The sequence below is a fragment of the Hippocampus guttulatus genome, chromosome 2 (genome assembly GCF_054856545.1).
Source record: "Hippocampus guttulatus isolate MCC_2025c chromosome 2, RoL_Hgut_1.0, whole genome shotgun sequence".
NCBI lineage: Eukaryota > Metazoa > Chordata > Actinopteri > Syngnathiformes > Syngnathidae > Hippocampus > Hippocampus guttulatus.
In genome coordinates this window covers 12,570,487-12,587,738 of record NC_141262.1, presented here as the reverse complement: position 1 = coordinate 12,587,738, position 17,252 = coordinate 12,570,487, and the positions used below count along the sequence as shown (strand labels likewise).

The window sequence follows — 17,252 nt, the reverse complement described above, 5'->3', positions numbered from 1 at the left end:
AGCAGAAACACTTACCCAACCTTTACGTCACTGACGCCCCAACTCAAGTCAAAACTTTAGCAGAACTGTGCAGATTAGCATTAGCTAACAGCATTATCTTCTGATGTACAGTCGATCGGTGACGTTGACAACATGGTGAAGGGATGTTTCCATGTGTACGTATCAAATCAGGTCCCCCTTCAATGTCTTTCCACTTTATTTGGCATCCGTCTTTGGGTTTTACCGATGAAAAGTATGAAGAGAGCAGAATGGCCTCACGACCGTGAGGCCGTGAAACTTGAAAAAGCCATTCATAACTTATCTTTTTTCACAAAATGAATAACAAAAATGACAAAAAGTAATGGGAGGCAGTAGCAGTATTTCCAGTGATCTTCCACCTTTCCAACCATAATGATGTGGGCATTGACTTGGGTGGATTCACTGCTTTTGAAAAAGCAATCTGACAAGAGAATGCCACTTTCAATTCAGCATTCTCTGCCGAGGGACACGTAGTCTAAAAACTTAAGGACAGAATCTTTTTTTTTTTTTTTGCTCTGCTATTGCCATCATTCAGACCACCAACATACTGAAGTTGAATCCTAATATTTTACAATTGCAAAATGCCAGAAATTCACAGTTGTTAAGGTCAGCTTTTATGATGCATTATTTTTACTAGAATTACAAATGCTTTATATTATTAAAAGTCATTGATAGTGTAGTGTCCTGACTTGTGTGCGGGCAGCATGGGATCGGTTCCCACTCATGACAGTGAGAATGTGGGTGTGAATGGTCGTTTGTCTCTGTAGGTGACTGACTGGCAACCAGTTCAGGGTGTAGTCTGCCTTCTGCACAAAGTCAACTGGGACAGAGTCCACCAACCCCCCACGACTCTGTCAGGATAAGCGGTGTTGAAAATTGATGGGTGGATGAATGGATATTATTAAGAAAGGATTTACTGTACTTTTGAATACGCTTTCATATATTTTCCCCTAAAACATTCCCAAAAAAGTGCTATCATGAATATTTAAAAGCCAAATAGCATGGATATAATAAAAAGCTAGGGGAGACTCTGTTATGCCTTTTTTTTCAACTATAAAATTTGACCAGCCATAAAGCAGGCACATTCATGCTCTGGTTTATTTGTCTTGGAATAAATCAGCATGGGATTTCTTTAAATAAATGGTTATGCTGCATACCATTACATTTTAATTGGTCCCAAATTATAATTAGATTCATTTCTCAATTACAAGTAAATGTTTGCCATTGCTATTACAGGTATAAATGAGTCCAAATGGTATTTTTGGTTTTTTGGGGGGGACAGGAGAGTTGTGCAACCATCTCATATGCTAGTCGTTAGGAGATGAGTGTGAGTCTCAATGAAATATCGACTTCATCTATGACTAAACGGGCCTGAACGGCCCCTTTGCGTAAACTGCCTCATGCAGATTGTCTTGATGGAAACCTTCTTTGAATGGCTCATTTCTCTGAGCCGCTTCGTTAAATAGTCAAAGTCAAAAGACAAGTGCCGTCCAGCCCAATGGACATTTTTAAATCACATTTCATCCGACGCTTAAAAACTAAACGTTGGAAAAGTGCCGAGATGGTTCAAATGATTGTTGAGGGGAAAATTGTTCTCTTTGCAGATTGTTCTCATGTATTGTGGTTGCAAGAACAAACACCAAACTAATCCTTTGTACAGCATGGAACATATTGACAACATTGCTGAGATTTGACACCGCATATTCAATGACAGGTCGGTAGTATCATGACATGGACGAGGATGGCGCTCCTGAGGGGCAATCTTTAGTTCGGTTTTATATACAGCAAGTCTGTGTAACTCTGATGCATAATCATGAAGAGGAATTATGTAATCCTTTTTTGGAAATCAACGAAAACTATTGGAAAACCGTAGCTCACGCTGCTTCCCATAAGAATATGGATAGTAGATTATAAATAAATCGTTGCGCTAAGCACTACAAATATAATGAACAAATGAGTGTGACCGCAAACTCTCGAGCCAACTAACGAATGAGTGAGTAAACGAACTAATAAAAGGAGCAATTGAACTCGCATATGAATGAGCGAACGAATGAACAATAGCTCCAATTAGCAAATGAGTAAGAGATTGAAATAATTATTGAACTAAAATGAACTATTGAAGAAACTAACAACCAAACTAATGAATTGGTCACGAACAAAAGAATGCAAGTGACTGGAACGAGCGTACAAGTTGAACTAACTCACTAAAGAGTAAGCGAGCCAGTAAACAAACTAACAAATGAACGGGCTAGTGAACAAACTAACGAGTGAGCACACATGTGAGCAAACCAGGAAGTGAACAAACGAACGGACAAATGAACGAATGAGTGAATTAACTAAGGTAAAAAAAAATAAAATAAAAACTCGCAAGCTCACCAACGAATGAACTAAAAAGCTTCCTCAGCGACTATGTCTCCAACAGCTCGCTTGCTCCCGCTAAATGACTTGTCTCAAATGTCACATGTCTTTTCTCCTCATCAAAAAAATTTGAGACATTTTCATATTTTAACCTATGTTTTCAAGTCTAATTATTTTAATTGCCTGTCATTAGTTCACATCTTTGGCTATGCGAGATCATCAAAGTGCAATGGCGACTGCTCTCACGGGGCGTGTATCGTACAATGCTTTACGTTGCCGGCTGTTTAACATCCCAGAGGACATTTTACATATTTACATTAAAGCATAACTGGAGGGTATGGAACTGATTTTCTACATTGAGCGGAGTGGGGAAAAATACATTTTAAAAATACGTTTAAAATGTAAAACATGCAGTCTATTTGACGACTTGCATCTGGGGCAAATATTTGCAAAATTGGGTTGAAAAGCAATTCATTTTAGAGTTTTCAACATTATTAAAGAGCAATGCAATGACAACAATTGGAATCTTTCACAAGCTTGATTCATTCATCTGCCTTGAGAAAGACATTCGACATGGGTAGCAATCAAACATCAAATCCTGTGTTTGTTTCTGAAAACATCCTCGTAAAAGCCAATATTACCCTAAAATGGCCACGACAAACCAAAATGACAGACTTCATGTGACCTTTCAGCAGAGGCAAGAGTAAGTCACATATGTCTCAAGTCGTAACCTTTAAGTCTCAAGCAAGTCCCAAGTCACTGAGGGAAGAAAAAAAAATCATGCAAGTCCATTTGAGTCACCACCTAATTTCAAGCAAGTCAGGTCAACTCATTACGGCAATAAGCCAAAGATAAGTCAAGTCATAAAACCTTGCTCAGCCACAACATATGTTTGAGTGATAGTTTTGTTTTTTTTCAACTGACCATACTACACAAATCTAAAAATTAAATGAACATTTACATCTCTAGAAATGAAATGAAAAACAACTCAAATTATTTACAAGAATGGAAGTAATTTTTGTCATTCGGTTGACATGAGTGGCACACTGTTAATGTGGTGATAAATACTAAAATATGTTGAATGAGGGTGTAAAGGTGTAATCATCAGATTAAAACAAAATTACATATAGTGTGTTATTTCTGGTGCCAATCTGTTACAAAGATCTAATTAGTGTGTGGGTGGGTGAATGAAAGGCATTCACTTTGAGCATTTGGTAAGGTGTCATATTTTGAAGTTGACAGGCATTCACTTGTGGGAGCGCTGCCACATCAAATATGGCAGACACGCTGGCGAGCAGAAAATGATTCTATGTATAGACTATATTTACATCTCTTTGTTGATGTCTAAGATTAAATAACAACTGGTGCTTTGAATGCAGTTGTAGGTTCAAGATTATGGTCTCCATTGTGTCTAACCTATCACTTTAATTGCTTCTAAATTAAATGCAGAAACACCATGAAGTATTTGACCAGCGATTGGTGAGCTAAATTGTTGAGCTAACCTAGCAAGCTTAGGTACATAGAGCCATTTTACATGTGTTTGACAGATGACAGGAAATGTAGATGTTGTCTCTAATAGACAAGTTTCAAACCTTGCAGTTGTTGTCTTTATGCTAGTTACATCAAAACAACACTTCTTGAATACAAATGTCTGACTCATGGTAGCACGGAGTGTGCCGGTACATCCTTTTCAGAAGAGAAAAACAATAATTCCCATTCTATAGACACGTTGGAGACTTCAATGAAGCTAACATTTGCAATGTGAGCGAAAGCCGGAGGACAAACAAGGAAAAGCCATATACAGTAAATATTCCCATCCCCGGAATTCTACGGAAAGGAATATCCTTCACCCGGAATAAAAACCTATGCATTAACATTTTGACTACGATATTACGTGTTACCGGAAGTTGCGTAAGCGGAAATTCCACTACCCGTAACCCGGATGGAGGTGTAATGCCGCGGGAGCTTAAATACACGCAACGCCCACCCGATGCGACGGAAAAGACAACGCTGAAACAAGTTTTCACTTTGCGTTTTTCGATCATCAGATTCTAAACGACGACGTGCAAGTGAGTTTTTATTGCCGTGCGTTTTACTGTAATTGTGAATGATTTTAACTTTATTCACTTACGTCCTGTAGAATGCGGCACTAGCTTAAAAGCAGCACCCACTCGACACAACCGAAGAAACGTGTTCGCTTCGCCGTTTTCATTCATCAGATTCGAAACGAAGACGTGTAAGCGACTTTTTATTGGCGTGCGTTTTACTGTAATTGCGAAAGATTTGAACTTTATTCACTTACGTCGTGTAGATCATCGCATCGAAACGTAGAAGAACTGTAACGACTGGAGCGGAGCGAGTGAAATGCATCCGTTTGAGCGAGGCTGGACACAAAGTTAAAAAGATCCAGCAGACACTTGGAGTCGGAAAGACTCAAATCTACGAAACTTTAAACAACAAGGCATCGATTCAACTCCTGATGACAAGCCACCATCCAGCAAGGACGCAATGCAAATGGCAACAAAAATCCTTCAGTATGCACAACAATTACCAGACATCGGTGATCAACGGGACAGTTACTTGCAACTAGCAAGAAAACTGTATGACACGCAGGCAAACATTGTCATAAACCAAAGAATGCATCCAACAAAACAATCCAAAATACATATTTTTTTCCCAAGACAGAAAAAAAATAAACATTAAAATACTGTACGTATTTTACTGTTGTGATTTTTTTTTTGGATACACCTGTATTGCAGTTTTTGTTATATAAACAGTTTTTGGACAGTATATTTTTGTATTTTATTGATTTTGTTGTTACACGTGTATTTGGTCAACATACTTGCAGGTTCATAAAGGACGTGTACCATGCTCATTTCCCAAATGAGGAATTTCTGTTATCAGGACAAATTGGACAGCGCAAACACGAGTCCGTACTAGAGAATATTTACTGTATTCATATTAATTAAAAACAAAAGACAAATCAGCATCAGCCTCAATTTGCCCCAATGCAGTCTCAGGTTTCCACCGTGATCGCATTTGCACTTCAAACCATCGCATCAAGCGCCGTTGCCTTGTGTGTGCCTACTCAACCTCGCAACAATTCGCACCTGCCTGTTCCCCTCCAACACCCCCCCACCCACTCAAAGCCATCTTTGATTACACGCTCGCCGCAGGGTGAACTTTATCCAACTCCTCTCCTTAATGCTGAAAAAACAACCAGGTGACGCCGTCGGAAAGACACTCTCATTTGTTCCTTCTCCCGCCATCTGCATTGCCGTTTCTCTCCCACCAATCAGCCGGGGGGGGGGGGGGGGGGGGGGGTGAAATCCCGCCCACTGCAGCTGCAGCCACCCACCAATAAGCATCAAGTATCTGACTCACCCATCTCGTTGTCTGACTTATTGTCCATTTCTGTGTCAGTGAGCGTCAGCGCCGAGTTGGAGCGACTGGAAAGGCAGGAGCTGCGGCCCCCCTTGCTCCATAGGGCAATGGTACGTTCCGGGGACTGGGGTTCGTGCCCCTCCGAGGTGACGGCAGCCCCCCGGGCATAGGTGCTGAGGGGATGGGACAGGCCAGTGTCGGGGCACAGCGCCAGGCCTCGGCGAGGCTCGCAAATGCCGAGCTGCCTCAGCGAGAACGTCTGCCCTGCGGAAGAGAAGCGATAAAAGTTAACAAAGCGAGCGAAAAACAAGCCTAACGACCGAGAGACGAGCGCTAATGCGGTGGAAGGTGAGGAGGAAAATGGCGGATCGCGAGGGAGGGAGGGGGGCGGCCGGGGCATCTGTCGTTAAATCAAAACCTTGACGACACCCAAGGAAGCTCGAGTCAATATATTTGCAAAGAAGCTCAAACTTGAATACATTTTCAAAATGGTCACGATGCAATTTTATATTTTCATGTAATGGAAAATCAAGGTTAATCAACATGAGAAAACAAACAAACAAACCAAAACAGCAGTTTCATTGACGACTTAATGAAAGCGCTTGCTTTTCAGCACGAAGTAGAGGTTAAAAGAAATGGCAATTAATTGCCCCTCAAATAAGATATTTTAAGATCGAAAGGTTAATTACCGGTACCAACACAATGAAACTCCATTTCATTAGAAGGCACATAAATAAGCAACTGTTCTCCTTGTTTTGAGTCACCGCTTATAAGAATTGATAGATTAATTTCATCATTTATCTAGTATTTTTTAAATTCTGTTTTTGTAATTACTTTTCGTTATCCCCTCTTTTGTTCTTATTTGTGTTGTTGTACTAAATAATACAAGCCCCAAAATGTAGCTTTATCTTGATTATGTCACTGTATAGATTTGGATTCCTTTTTTTTAATACTTAGCTTTTAATATATTTATCCACATCGTGTGTGTGTGTGTGTGTGTGTGTGTGTGTGTGTATGTATATATGTGTGTGTGTGTGTGTAATTTCATTTGTTTCATTTCATCATACAATGCTCAAAAATGTCCACTCCAATGTATTGAATGATTTAATTTTAATTGTACTTTTCTTTATGTCTTTTTTGTCTCCAAATGCCTATTTTATTTGTTGCATTTTCCCGCTTTATTTATGTTATTGGACTTCATTTACTTTGATGAATGTATTCATTATTTTCTTTTAATTCCTTTGGTCCAACTAACATGGCAGCTGCTGTCACATGATGACAGACGAACAATTGTTCAGAGACATGCACTGGAGCAATGAACCAACATGCTGCTTCACATCGCCGAAGCACAATGACATTATTTTCAGCATTTGTATTTTCACTACGATTGTATCTATTGATGTCGTTTTTATTTTTTAGGCATCTAAAATATGATATGGAATTGACAGCAAATTGCATCTTGTTTTATGTTGAGAGGGAAGAAATTTCATCTGTGCTGTATGTTACACATACAGTACATTTGACAACCAAGTTTATCCTATCCAATCCAATCCATATTTCCAAGCATTTTCCACATCAAAAAATGCATTTTTATATTAGTCTAATTTCACATATAATGGTCCATCTTACAGCACTTTCTGTGTGATTGATGGAGGCGGCTCTTTCATGGTCAGACATGAAAGCATCCGAGATCCGGCCAAGCGTATTTAAATGTCATCGTGTATATTTGTAAAGTGAGATCATGTGTGCTGAGCAAAAGATGAAAATACATGAAATCTGGCATTTGCTGCCATCGGAGGCAGCTGGAGATGTTGGAAAAAAAGCTAAAATCACGAAAAATAACTTGGCCACTTCACATCATAAAACGGTCATTTACCCATGGCATATGAACCAGAAAAATAATTTTCTTTATAATTGCAAGATTGTAAGCGCGAGGACAGCCACAAAATAAAATGGACTGTTTGAACTTTTTAATTACGGAAATTAGGCCAGCCGCCTGTGTTCAGAAAAAAAAAAAGGACAATTAAAACACTTTTTATTCCAATTATTTCACATGCAATGACTAAGGAAAAAAATAGAGGCAATATAACGTTGCCTATCTTTGTCGGACTCCAATTTAGTAGCAATCAGACAATCTCTAGGGGGAGGTTGTTTTGGGAAGACCCCTGCAAATTGGTTAAAATTGCCCTAAAATTGACGTTTTGAGTCAAAATGACTGACTCGTTGTCTCTTTTGACTGTTTTTCGTGAGTCCGTCTCATGATAGACATGCACACCAAATTTCATGATGCTATGTACAACTGGCTATTTCATTTTTTAATGCATTCATTTGATTTCATGTAATTACTATTTATTAATATTTCCAGGGAGCTTTTGCAATGTTGCAGTTAAAGCAAGGTTAGGGTCTTAACTTGCGATATGAAATTCGGGTCAGAGTTTTAAGACAAACTTGGGGTTTAAGAATAGCTTTTCAATTACGGTCAGGAAGTTAGGGTTTCGAGTCAGTGTCTCAAGCCAGGGTTAGGGTGACAAGCGAGGACTTGGGTTTCAAAGCACAGGGTAGATTCGCAAGTCAGAATTAGTATTTAAAAGTAGGGTTTTAGGACAGTGTGAGGATTTCAAGCCAGCATTGGGGTTTGAAAATAGGGTTTTAAGACACAGAGGCTTTCATTGTCACTTTTCAAGGCCAGATTAGGGTTTTAACTTTAACCAGGAGTTCAAACCTGGGTTAAGGTTTTAAGTCAGAACTAATGTTTCAAATACAAGGTTAGGGTTTTACACTTGGGTTAGGTGTTTTAAGTAGTGTCTTAAGACTTTGAGGGTTTGAAAATGAGGTTTTAAGATAGTATTTCACGCATGACGGGTTAGGGTTTCAAACCAGAATTACCATATCCATTTTTTTAAGAAAGCGTTAACATTTCAAAACAGGGTGGAGATTTTCAAAGTAGTCTTCCAATAAAGCTTAAAGTAAAAGTCCGACTGTAGATGCTGAGAAACCTTCGATTAATAACAATGACAGCATAGAACGTCTCGAGAGTGAATAAGATTGTGTTTGCTGTCATGTCTTATGTCGTCAATCTGATCAATGGCATCATTGATTGACCGCAAATTATGACAAAACAGATCGATTTTGCATAAATGCAAAGTATCTGCAAATCCAATCCAGCCAATCAGAGCGGTGTCCAGTCTAGTTGTAAATTAGGGTTTCAAACCATCGTTATGGTTTCAAGCCGAGGTTTGAAGGAATGTTTTAAGGTGTGAAGATAGGGTTTCAAGCGTGATAAAGGATCATTCACTTGGGGTGTCTCTGACCTGGCCTGCTGAACTCGGCGCTCTCCTGGCGCACCGTCCCCTTGAGGCGTCCGCCGAAGAGCATGCGCGCCGGGTCATGCTCAAAGGCCTGGAGTGTCTCGCTGGAGCTGTATGACTTCTGGGTGGGTACGCGGCAGGATGGTGCTGTGGCGTCGCGGGCGCCGTCCTCACGCTCCGACGTGTAACGATACTCGCGTTCGATTTCTCCACCTCGCTCACGGTGCTCCCGCTGGCTCTTGGAGAGCGAGCAGAACGGCTGCTGCTCCCTCACCCGTTCCATTCTGCTTGCATGCCTTCACCTACAGCCCACTTTTCTGCACTTTTTGTCACCTTATAATGGTCCCGGCTTGGCCCCGCTTTCTCACTCCATTCGGTCCACCTACAGAGGGAAGTCAAGACAGGGAGCAATACGTTCGAGTGAGTTTTATCCGCTTCTAAGCATCACGCAAAGCTCTCAAACTTGAAGCCTCTCTTGACTTTGAAACCCCATTTCAACCAATCAAACTTCCTCTGCCCTGATTGTTGTGGTCACTCTAATTGAAGTCCAATTGAGATTGACTTTTGATAGATTTGTTCCAGACTAAATTACACATATTTAGAGATAATTGCTGCAATCGTGCAGAGTATGTTGTACTGAATGGAGGAGCCACAGCGTTTTGTTTTTGTTTTTCATCATTTCAGTTTTCCAGATTTTTTGGGGGGGTTGGGTAGGGCTAAAATGGCGGCAGGTGACACACTTCAGAGTCAGGCATGCGTTGCCACGCCTCACTTTATCTGCACATGAGCGCCTTTGTTTATGCCGTGCAGTTTGTGAGCTATAAATCATCAAAAAATTTGAATATCATGAAAAAGTTGGCTTATTTCAGTCATATTATTCAAAAAGTGAAACTTGTGTTCTGCACACATTCATTCCACACACACTGATACATTTCAAGTGTTAATTCCTTTTTAATTTAGATGATTATATCTGAAAACTAATTGAAAAAAATTCACTCTCAGAAAATTTGAATAATAAAATAAGACTAGACAAAGAGAAAGGTTTTAGAAGTGTTGGCCAACTGAAAAGTATGAGCATGAAAAGTATGTACATGTACAGCGCTCAAGACTTAGTTGGGGCTCCTTTTGCCTGAATTACTGCAGCAATCCAACGTGACATGGAGTCGATCAGTGTGTGGCACTGCTCAGGTGTGATGAGAGGCCAGGTTGCTCCGACAGCGGCCTTCAGGCCTTCTGCTTTGCTGAGTCCGGCATATCTTCACAATACCCCGTAGATTTAGGTTGGGCGAGTTTGCTGGCCAGTCAAGAACAGCAATTCCATGGTCCTTACACCAGGTACTGATAGCTTTGGCACTGCGTGCAGGCGCCAAGTCCTCTTGGAAAATGAAATCTGCATCTTCATAAAACTTGTCAGCAGCAGGAAGCATGAAGTGCTGAAAAAATTTCCTGGTAGACTGCCGAATTGACCTTGGACTTTAGGAAACACAAAGGACCAACACCAGCAGATGACAAGGCACCTCAAAACCTGACTGACTGTGGAGATTTGACACTGGACTTCAAGCGATGTGGGTTCTGTGACTCCCCTTGCTTCCTCCAGACTCTGGGACCAAAGGAAATGCAAAACATGACTTTGGACCACTCAGCAGCAGTCCGGTCCTTTTTGTCTTTAGCCCAGCCAAGATGCTTCTGACGCTGTTTGTTGTTCAAGAGTGCCTTGACACAAGGAATGCGACAGCTGAAACTCACGTCTTTCATATGATTTTCACAATATTCAAATTTTCTGAGTAGGTGAATTTGGGTTTTTCCTTTTTAATTATTATGATTATTTTTTTTGTTCATGCGTTTTTTTTGAGGTGCACCGAATGGATTCTGTGTTGCAAGCAAAAATTAAAGCTATGGATGACCTTCCCATGCACGGTTGCTCTGAAGTGTGGCGGAAAAAAACGGAGCTATTAAGGTACGGTGATGCCTTTGCGTGTAGGCAAAAAGAGCCACAGTCGCCAATGCACTTTCAACCAATTAGTAAATGGGACAAACAATCAAACACACAAATACAAAATGAGAACACTCACAAGGAGCTGGAGTCACAAGGAGATGGCCGACTCCACTCCAACTCCTGACGTCATTCACTCGGCCAAACCCCTGAAAGGCACACAGCCAACACATGAATACTACAGTAAATTACACCTCATGAAAACTTTTTTTTTTTTAATTAAAAACGTCGCAAAAATGGTGGTGGTCTTTGGGGGCTGGAATGGCTTAATGACATAATAGTTCATTTGAGCTGGGAATTGTTTTGATACACAAGGTGCAAGGAATCAATTTTAAAAAACTTTTGAAATCTTAAAAGAGTAGTTAATGCAAAACGAGGAATAAAGTGAATGAGAATGTGACTAATCCGTGGTTAAAAGAAAAAAGAAAAAAAAACCCTTGGTTGGAATGTGAAGCCCGAGTCTGTCAGGACTGTTTTATTACCATGTTCACACATACACACACACACACACACACACACTTTCATTTCTCCCTTGGCTGCGCTACGAGAGCGTGTTATGGACTCCCGCTTTGCCCCCCCGAATGAGCTCTACTTGGTTTCACTTCAAGCATGGACGCTTCCCAATGACACGGCACTAGCTCGGACCACTCTGACGGCGACGTACGCCGCTGGGACACTGCCGGAAAAAGCGCAGTGACACGAGTTGTAGCCGAAATGAATACCACCCCGTCTTATTCTTTTCGTATAATACTGCATCCGAATGAAAGACAAACACACACACACACAGACACACACACACTTACTTAAGTGGAGTTATATTTGTGTCGTAACCCGCAAGAAGCCCTTGAGTGACCAGGCGTGTAAAGTACACAAACTCCCAGCATGCTTTGCTTCACACATACAGGCCGCGTGGGAATGCTACCCGCTGGTTTTGCGTCGCTGTGAAAAGGTCACGGAAGCTCTCGGGAGAAGACTATTGTTCGTCCCTCCGTAGGGCCCCCAAAAAAAGAGACTATGTACTCGTTTGACCTTAAAACAAAAGCCTCACTGACTTTATGATGCGACAGCAAGATGGAATAAGGAGCGAAAGAGAGCATCACTGTTGTTGCTATGGCGACATGAGAAACGAGAAATGCGGCTGTTTCGCACTGTTAATTTTGATATATTTACCATGGAAGACTGGTAAGATTTTTTTCTGCATAATTATTTTTCAATGTGTGAATTGTATACAGTATACATTTTTGTCAGTTTTACAAAACAACACTAATTATGATTCTTAAGAGGGTTTTGGTCAAGTTGTTTTCATTCTTAAACAAAAAATCTATGAAAACATTTCTACCCCTCATAATTGCTTTACTGTGGCAAATGCACCAGTGTGCTCAAATATTGTAGAAAATTTGGAAAATAATTTTCTGTCTCTGGAAAATTAATTTTGATCTATTTTTTTAAATCATTTATTATTTGTAAAAATACATCTAACCCCTATTACTGTTTTATTATGTCAAATATACAAGTATACATTTTTGTCAGTTTTAGGAAACAAAAAAAATTATTTTACGTGACTGAAAGGTCATTTGTGGCAGGTTTTTCTTCCTAAAGAGCTGGATTTTTTTTATTTATTCATTCATCATACCACAATTATTCACCATTAATTTTTTCAAAACTTCATAATTGTTTTACTAAGACAAATTTGATGTTTTATTGCTTTTTGTCCAAAAAAAACAACTTTTTTTTTCTTTCTTCCTTTTGCGGTTTTAGAAACCCAAAAAGCAGTAGTGAGCTGAGAAATTCATTTCACTTTTCTGGAAGGCAAATTTCCTCTCATCTTTCAATTTGGTTTTTCAACCCACCATTTTTATTTTATATGGCAATTGTAAACCTGATTTATCATTTTTACAAAATACCATTTTAAAAAATGATGTTACCTGAAGTTATTTTTTATTATATTATATTTTAGAAAACATGCATTCAACATATATCGTCCCAATATAAAACAATTAAAAGTAGAACACAATTTTAAAATGAAAGAATTAATTAAGAATAGAGAATTTTATGATTTGTTGGAATTATTTAAAAATATAGCCAACACATGAAATTTCATGAAATTGGGCGAGTTAGTCTGTTGTTTAGGGTGGGCTTAAAATATTTAATATATGTGTGGGGAAATCATTTAAAACATATTTGAAAAGAATCACAAAATAGGCCATCAGAATAAGATTTATACAACAAGAGGGTTAAATATCGCCTTAAAAAGGTCAACATATGTATTATACTATGTAAAATAAATAAATAAATAATTAAAAATGGACTCGCAGCATAACAGCAGTTTTAGCCAATATCCAGTGCAGATATCACGGAGAAGCCTGCTGTTAAACAAAGCCCCTTATTATTGTTTTAAGACCGCAAAGGATTCCAGTGAAGGGTTGCGTATGTAAAAGGATAAAAAGACAGCGGGTCTTGGTTGATTGGAGAAAAAGATCAAAGTAAAACCTTCCTCTCATTTTCCCCAGATGAGCACCAGCACAAATATTTTAAGAACCAGAGTAGAAAGTGCTTGTGCCGATGCCGACCGATTACGTTTGAAGATTTTTGTAAGTCAGTCATTAATTCTTTACCAAAATCTGTGTTCTATTTTTCAGTTTTCCGTTACTCTCCAACATCCCCCACCCCTCCATCACACACACACACACACACATACTGCCCTTCACCACCATCCTCCTCTTATGTCTTGCCTTTGATCGTGCACTTGAATCGGAGCAGGCAGCCACCCGTGAAGTCACCACGGATCAGCGGCCGAAATTAGTGTCACAGCGCGAGGGAAAGAGACACTTGGTGATCTATGGAACACCACACACTTCACAATGACTCCCATGCTAGCCTTGCCACCCACCACCATGTGTACTAAACTATATTCAAGGACCGACGTGTCTGAGTCAATTGGCACTTTGAGGCCACTTTGGGGCGTAGTGGCAGTAGCACTATAGGCAAAACCTCTCAAAATATCGAGAAAAAAAAAGAGAGAGACTTCTACAGTGAGGGCAGCTAACGCTACATGCTATCACAGCACCTTTACAGTAATAAAGATGGTAGCTACTACTTAACCGAACACGGTCCATTTCTCAAAATTAAGAATGCAGAGTATGGTCTCGTGATCTCGCCAAGTACAGTCTTCTGAAAAATGTGCACAAGAACATCATTCCAAAGAACGCGAGACTGTTTGTTAGAACATTGGAAATGGAATGTTTGTAAATTGTGGGAAGGGGTCATCCTTGAGAGTCTATTTTCCATTAAATTTAAGTACTTTATTTGTGGCCTAAAAACATCCAAGACAGTAAAGAATGTAGTGCTTTGTTCCTTTTTTTCATGGCCTAAAATGTGCTGTACAAAATTATTGCAACAAAGTCGAGAAAAGATTGAAACTTTATATTTCTATCCATAAACAGAAGCCATAGATGCAGTATGAAGAGGTAGATGTTACATACTCCTTTTGAGCCGAGTGCCTACTGTATGACAATGCTAAGCTAATATCAGTGCTTTCCATTGCCTTTAATGGGAACATCGCCACTGCGAACATGGCCGCCACATAAGCGTGTCTGTGAGCATGTCTGTACTGAACTGTGACAACAGCGCCACCAGTCACTGTCTTTTGATTGTGCCACAGCACTGTTTTCTGGCATTGTGGTACAATTGCAGCCAATTCTTAAATGAACAGACACTTACAGCTACTGTACAAATTGGTATTTTGAGTAGATTGGACACTATTTTCTGGCTGTTAAATCCGAAGTATGCTGGTTATATTAAATCCAAGTTCCACTGTATTTAGCTCCATCCATCTTTGCATCAACTCTGACCAGCTTCCCTATCCTTGAAGAAATGCAACCTTACAATATGACGCTGCCACCTGCATGTTTCACAGTAGGGATTGCGTGTTCAGGTTGAAAAGCAGGGGTAGCTTTCTGCACACATAGTACAGGCATTTTGCGTTTGGGCCAAAGGCCATTTGACCAAAGAACCTTTTTTACACGTTTGCTGTGTCTCTACATGGCAAATGGTACTTTCAGTGCTTTCTTTCCACAAAGAATTTCTTCGTGCCACTCTTCCATACGGACCAGTTTTGTGGAGTGCACAACTTCAGTTGTCCTGTCGTCAGATTCTCCCACCTGAGCTGTGAATTTCTGCAGCTACTGCAGATTTACCTTGGGCCTCTTGGCTGCTTCTCTGACCAATGTTCTCCCTGCTCGTTCAGTCAGTTTAGCTGGGCGGTCATGTCTTGGTAGGTTCTCAGGTATGCCATCCTGTTCCCATTTTTGATGATAGATTAAATGTTATTCCTTGAAATAACCAAAGCATTTTTGCTGTACCGCTTTACGACAATCACGTGACCGATGCATGAGCTGCGTCGACTCGGCAAAAACGCAGCAAACTCTGTGCTTCTGTTGACGCGATGCACGTGCTGAAACGATCTAAAGATCGTGATTCCTTGTGGACATCTTTATGGGTTATGGAGCAACTCCACAGGAAACTAAATATATTCACCTTGTTTTGTTCCGTTCTAATTCAAATTCATTTCCAGATAACTCTTAGCTCACTATTTTATTGCAGGTGAAATGTCACATTTGTTTTCTCAGAGCTGTCTTCTACTAACAAAAGCACCTCCTCGATGCTGAGGCATTATCGGGCCAAGCATCATTCTCTTACTTTGTAGATAATCAATTGGGGATCAGTAATTATTATTGATTTATTCTCCACTTTATGTTGAACAATCAAGCTTCCAGTTGCTTGATCAGGTACTGCTGAACTTCATTCTCAAGGACCCTCAGCATTGTGGAGAGTGAAGCGTTCAAGGAACTGATTCAGGTCCTCGTGTGTTTTGCCAACAGGAAAGGTTTGTGTGGAAGTTACAGAAAGTAGTAGTTGACATAGGCAATTTAAAATATATTGATTTGCTTTTAGTTTAATTTTCAGACCATCAAAGAAAGAAAGAAAGATATTGATAGATAGATAGATTTATTTATTTTTAAGAAGACTTGTGGGGGGACTTGGGAGAAATGTAACTGCAGATGCAACGGCTGAAGTCCAGCGATATTTAGCAGAGGGGAATATTGGACGGACTCGAGATCCTCTGGATTATTGGAAGAGCCAGCAGACAGCCTATCCAAACTTCTTCCTGCTAGCCAAAGAGTTCTTGTGTACACCAGGATCAGTGCCATGTGTGTGTGTGTGTTCTCCACGGCAGAAGAAATCGCTTGGAGGAAAGTCAACAGACTTAGTTCTAAAACATTGGAGAAACCTTTTTTTAATATATTTGTAAAGACAAAAAGTCCCCAAGCACCCTCATTCACAACATTTTTACTTAAATGTTCATATAATGATACATTTTCGCATTATTTATCAATATTTAATAATACAGTATGAATGCAAAGACTTCAATTATATTATTGTACACACTAGGTCAGGGGTGCCCATTACGTTGGTCGCGATCGACCAGTAGATCAAGGACTGGTCCCAAGTCGATCCGAGGTGGAGAGGGAAAAAAAAACCATGTGTCTGTGCATGTTAGTAATATATTTTTTGTGTGCACTGCACCCTTATCATTCTATCAGTCTCACTTTCACAAAAAGTATTTTAAAAAGAAAATAAAATAAAGCAGGTCATCTTTAACCTACGGTGACGTGTGACTGTGTCACCGGAAGTTGTTCGCGTTCAGCAGTCTGCAGTTGCAGCTTGTGATCCAAGTTGTGCTATCTTTTATCGTTATCATTATTCTCATTGCAGAGTTTGTTTTGTACAATTCACCGAGGGGACGGGCCAAAAATGGGAATCTGGAGGGCCGAGAGAAGCATTTTAAAACGGTACGCGTGAGCTACGATCGTTTACAGGCTGCCTAAATGCGTCGCATGCCTCATCGTCAGGCTATTGCTCATCATGGCATGCGTGTGTACATTCACGCGTGCGTGCGCGCGGTAACGGGGCGATATCAGGAGGTTGGTTGATCGAAAAGTAGATCTTTGGTCAAAAACGTTTGGGCACCCTGCACTAGGTCATCAAATCAGTGTCAGTTCAGTCTGTCAAGTAGGTTGCTTCCAGGGTTTTTTTTTAAGTCCAATAGGTGTCAGTATTCAGCGATACTGTGTGTCACGGTGTCAACACACTTCTGGGCGCTTCATTGACCCATCACTATTTTTTTTTTT

General features: G+C 40.1%; 1 protein-coding gene across 1 annotated transcript in view; it reads right to left on the bottom strand.

Moving 5' to 3' along the window:
- Positions 1-17,252, bottom strand: part of LOC147208555 (teneurin-3) — a 230,472-nt gene that overhangs the window by 192,463 nt on the left and 20,757 nt on the right. Inside the window, exons 2-4 of the mRNA XM_086137267.1 lie at positions 11,141-11,210; positions 9,072-9,450; positions 5,761-6,024 (exon numbers count right to left, since the gene is read on the bottom strand). Coding sequence (XP_085993393.1) covers positions 5,761-6,024; positions 9,072-9,351 — 544 coding nt within the window. The 5' untranslated portion in view covers positions 9,352-9,450; positions 11,141-11,210. The remainder of the gene's footprint in view (positions 1-5,760; positions 6,025-9,071; positions 9,451-11,140; positions 11,211-17,252) is intronic.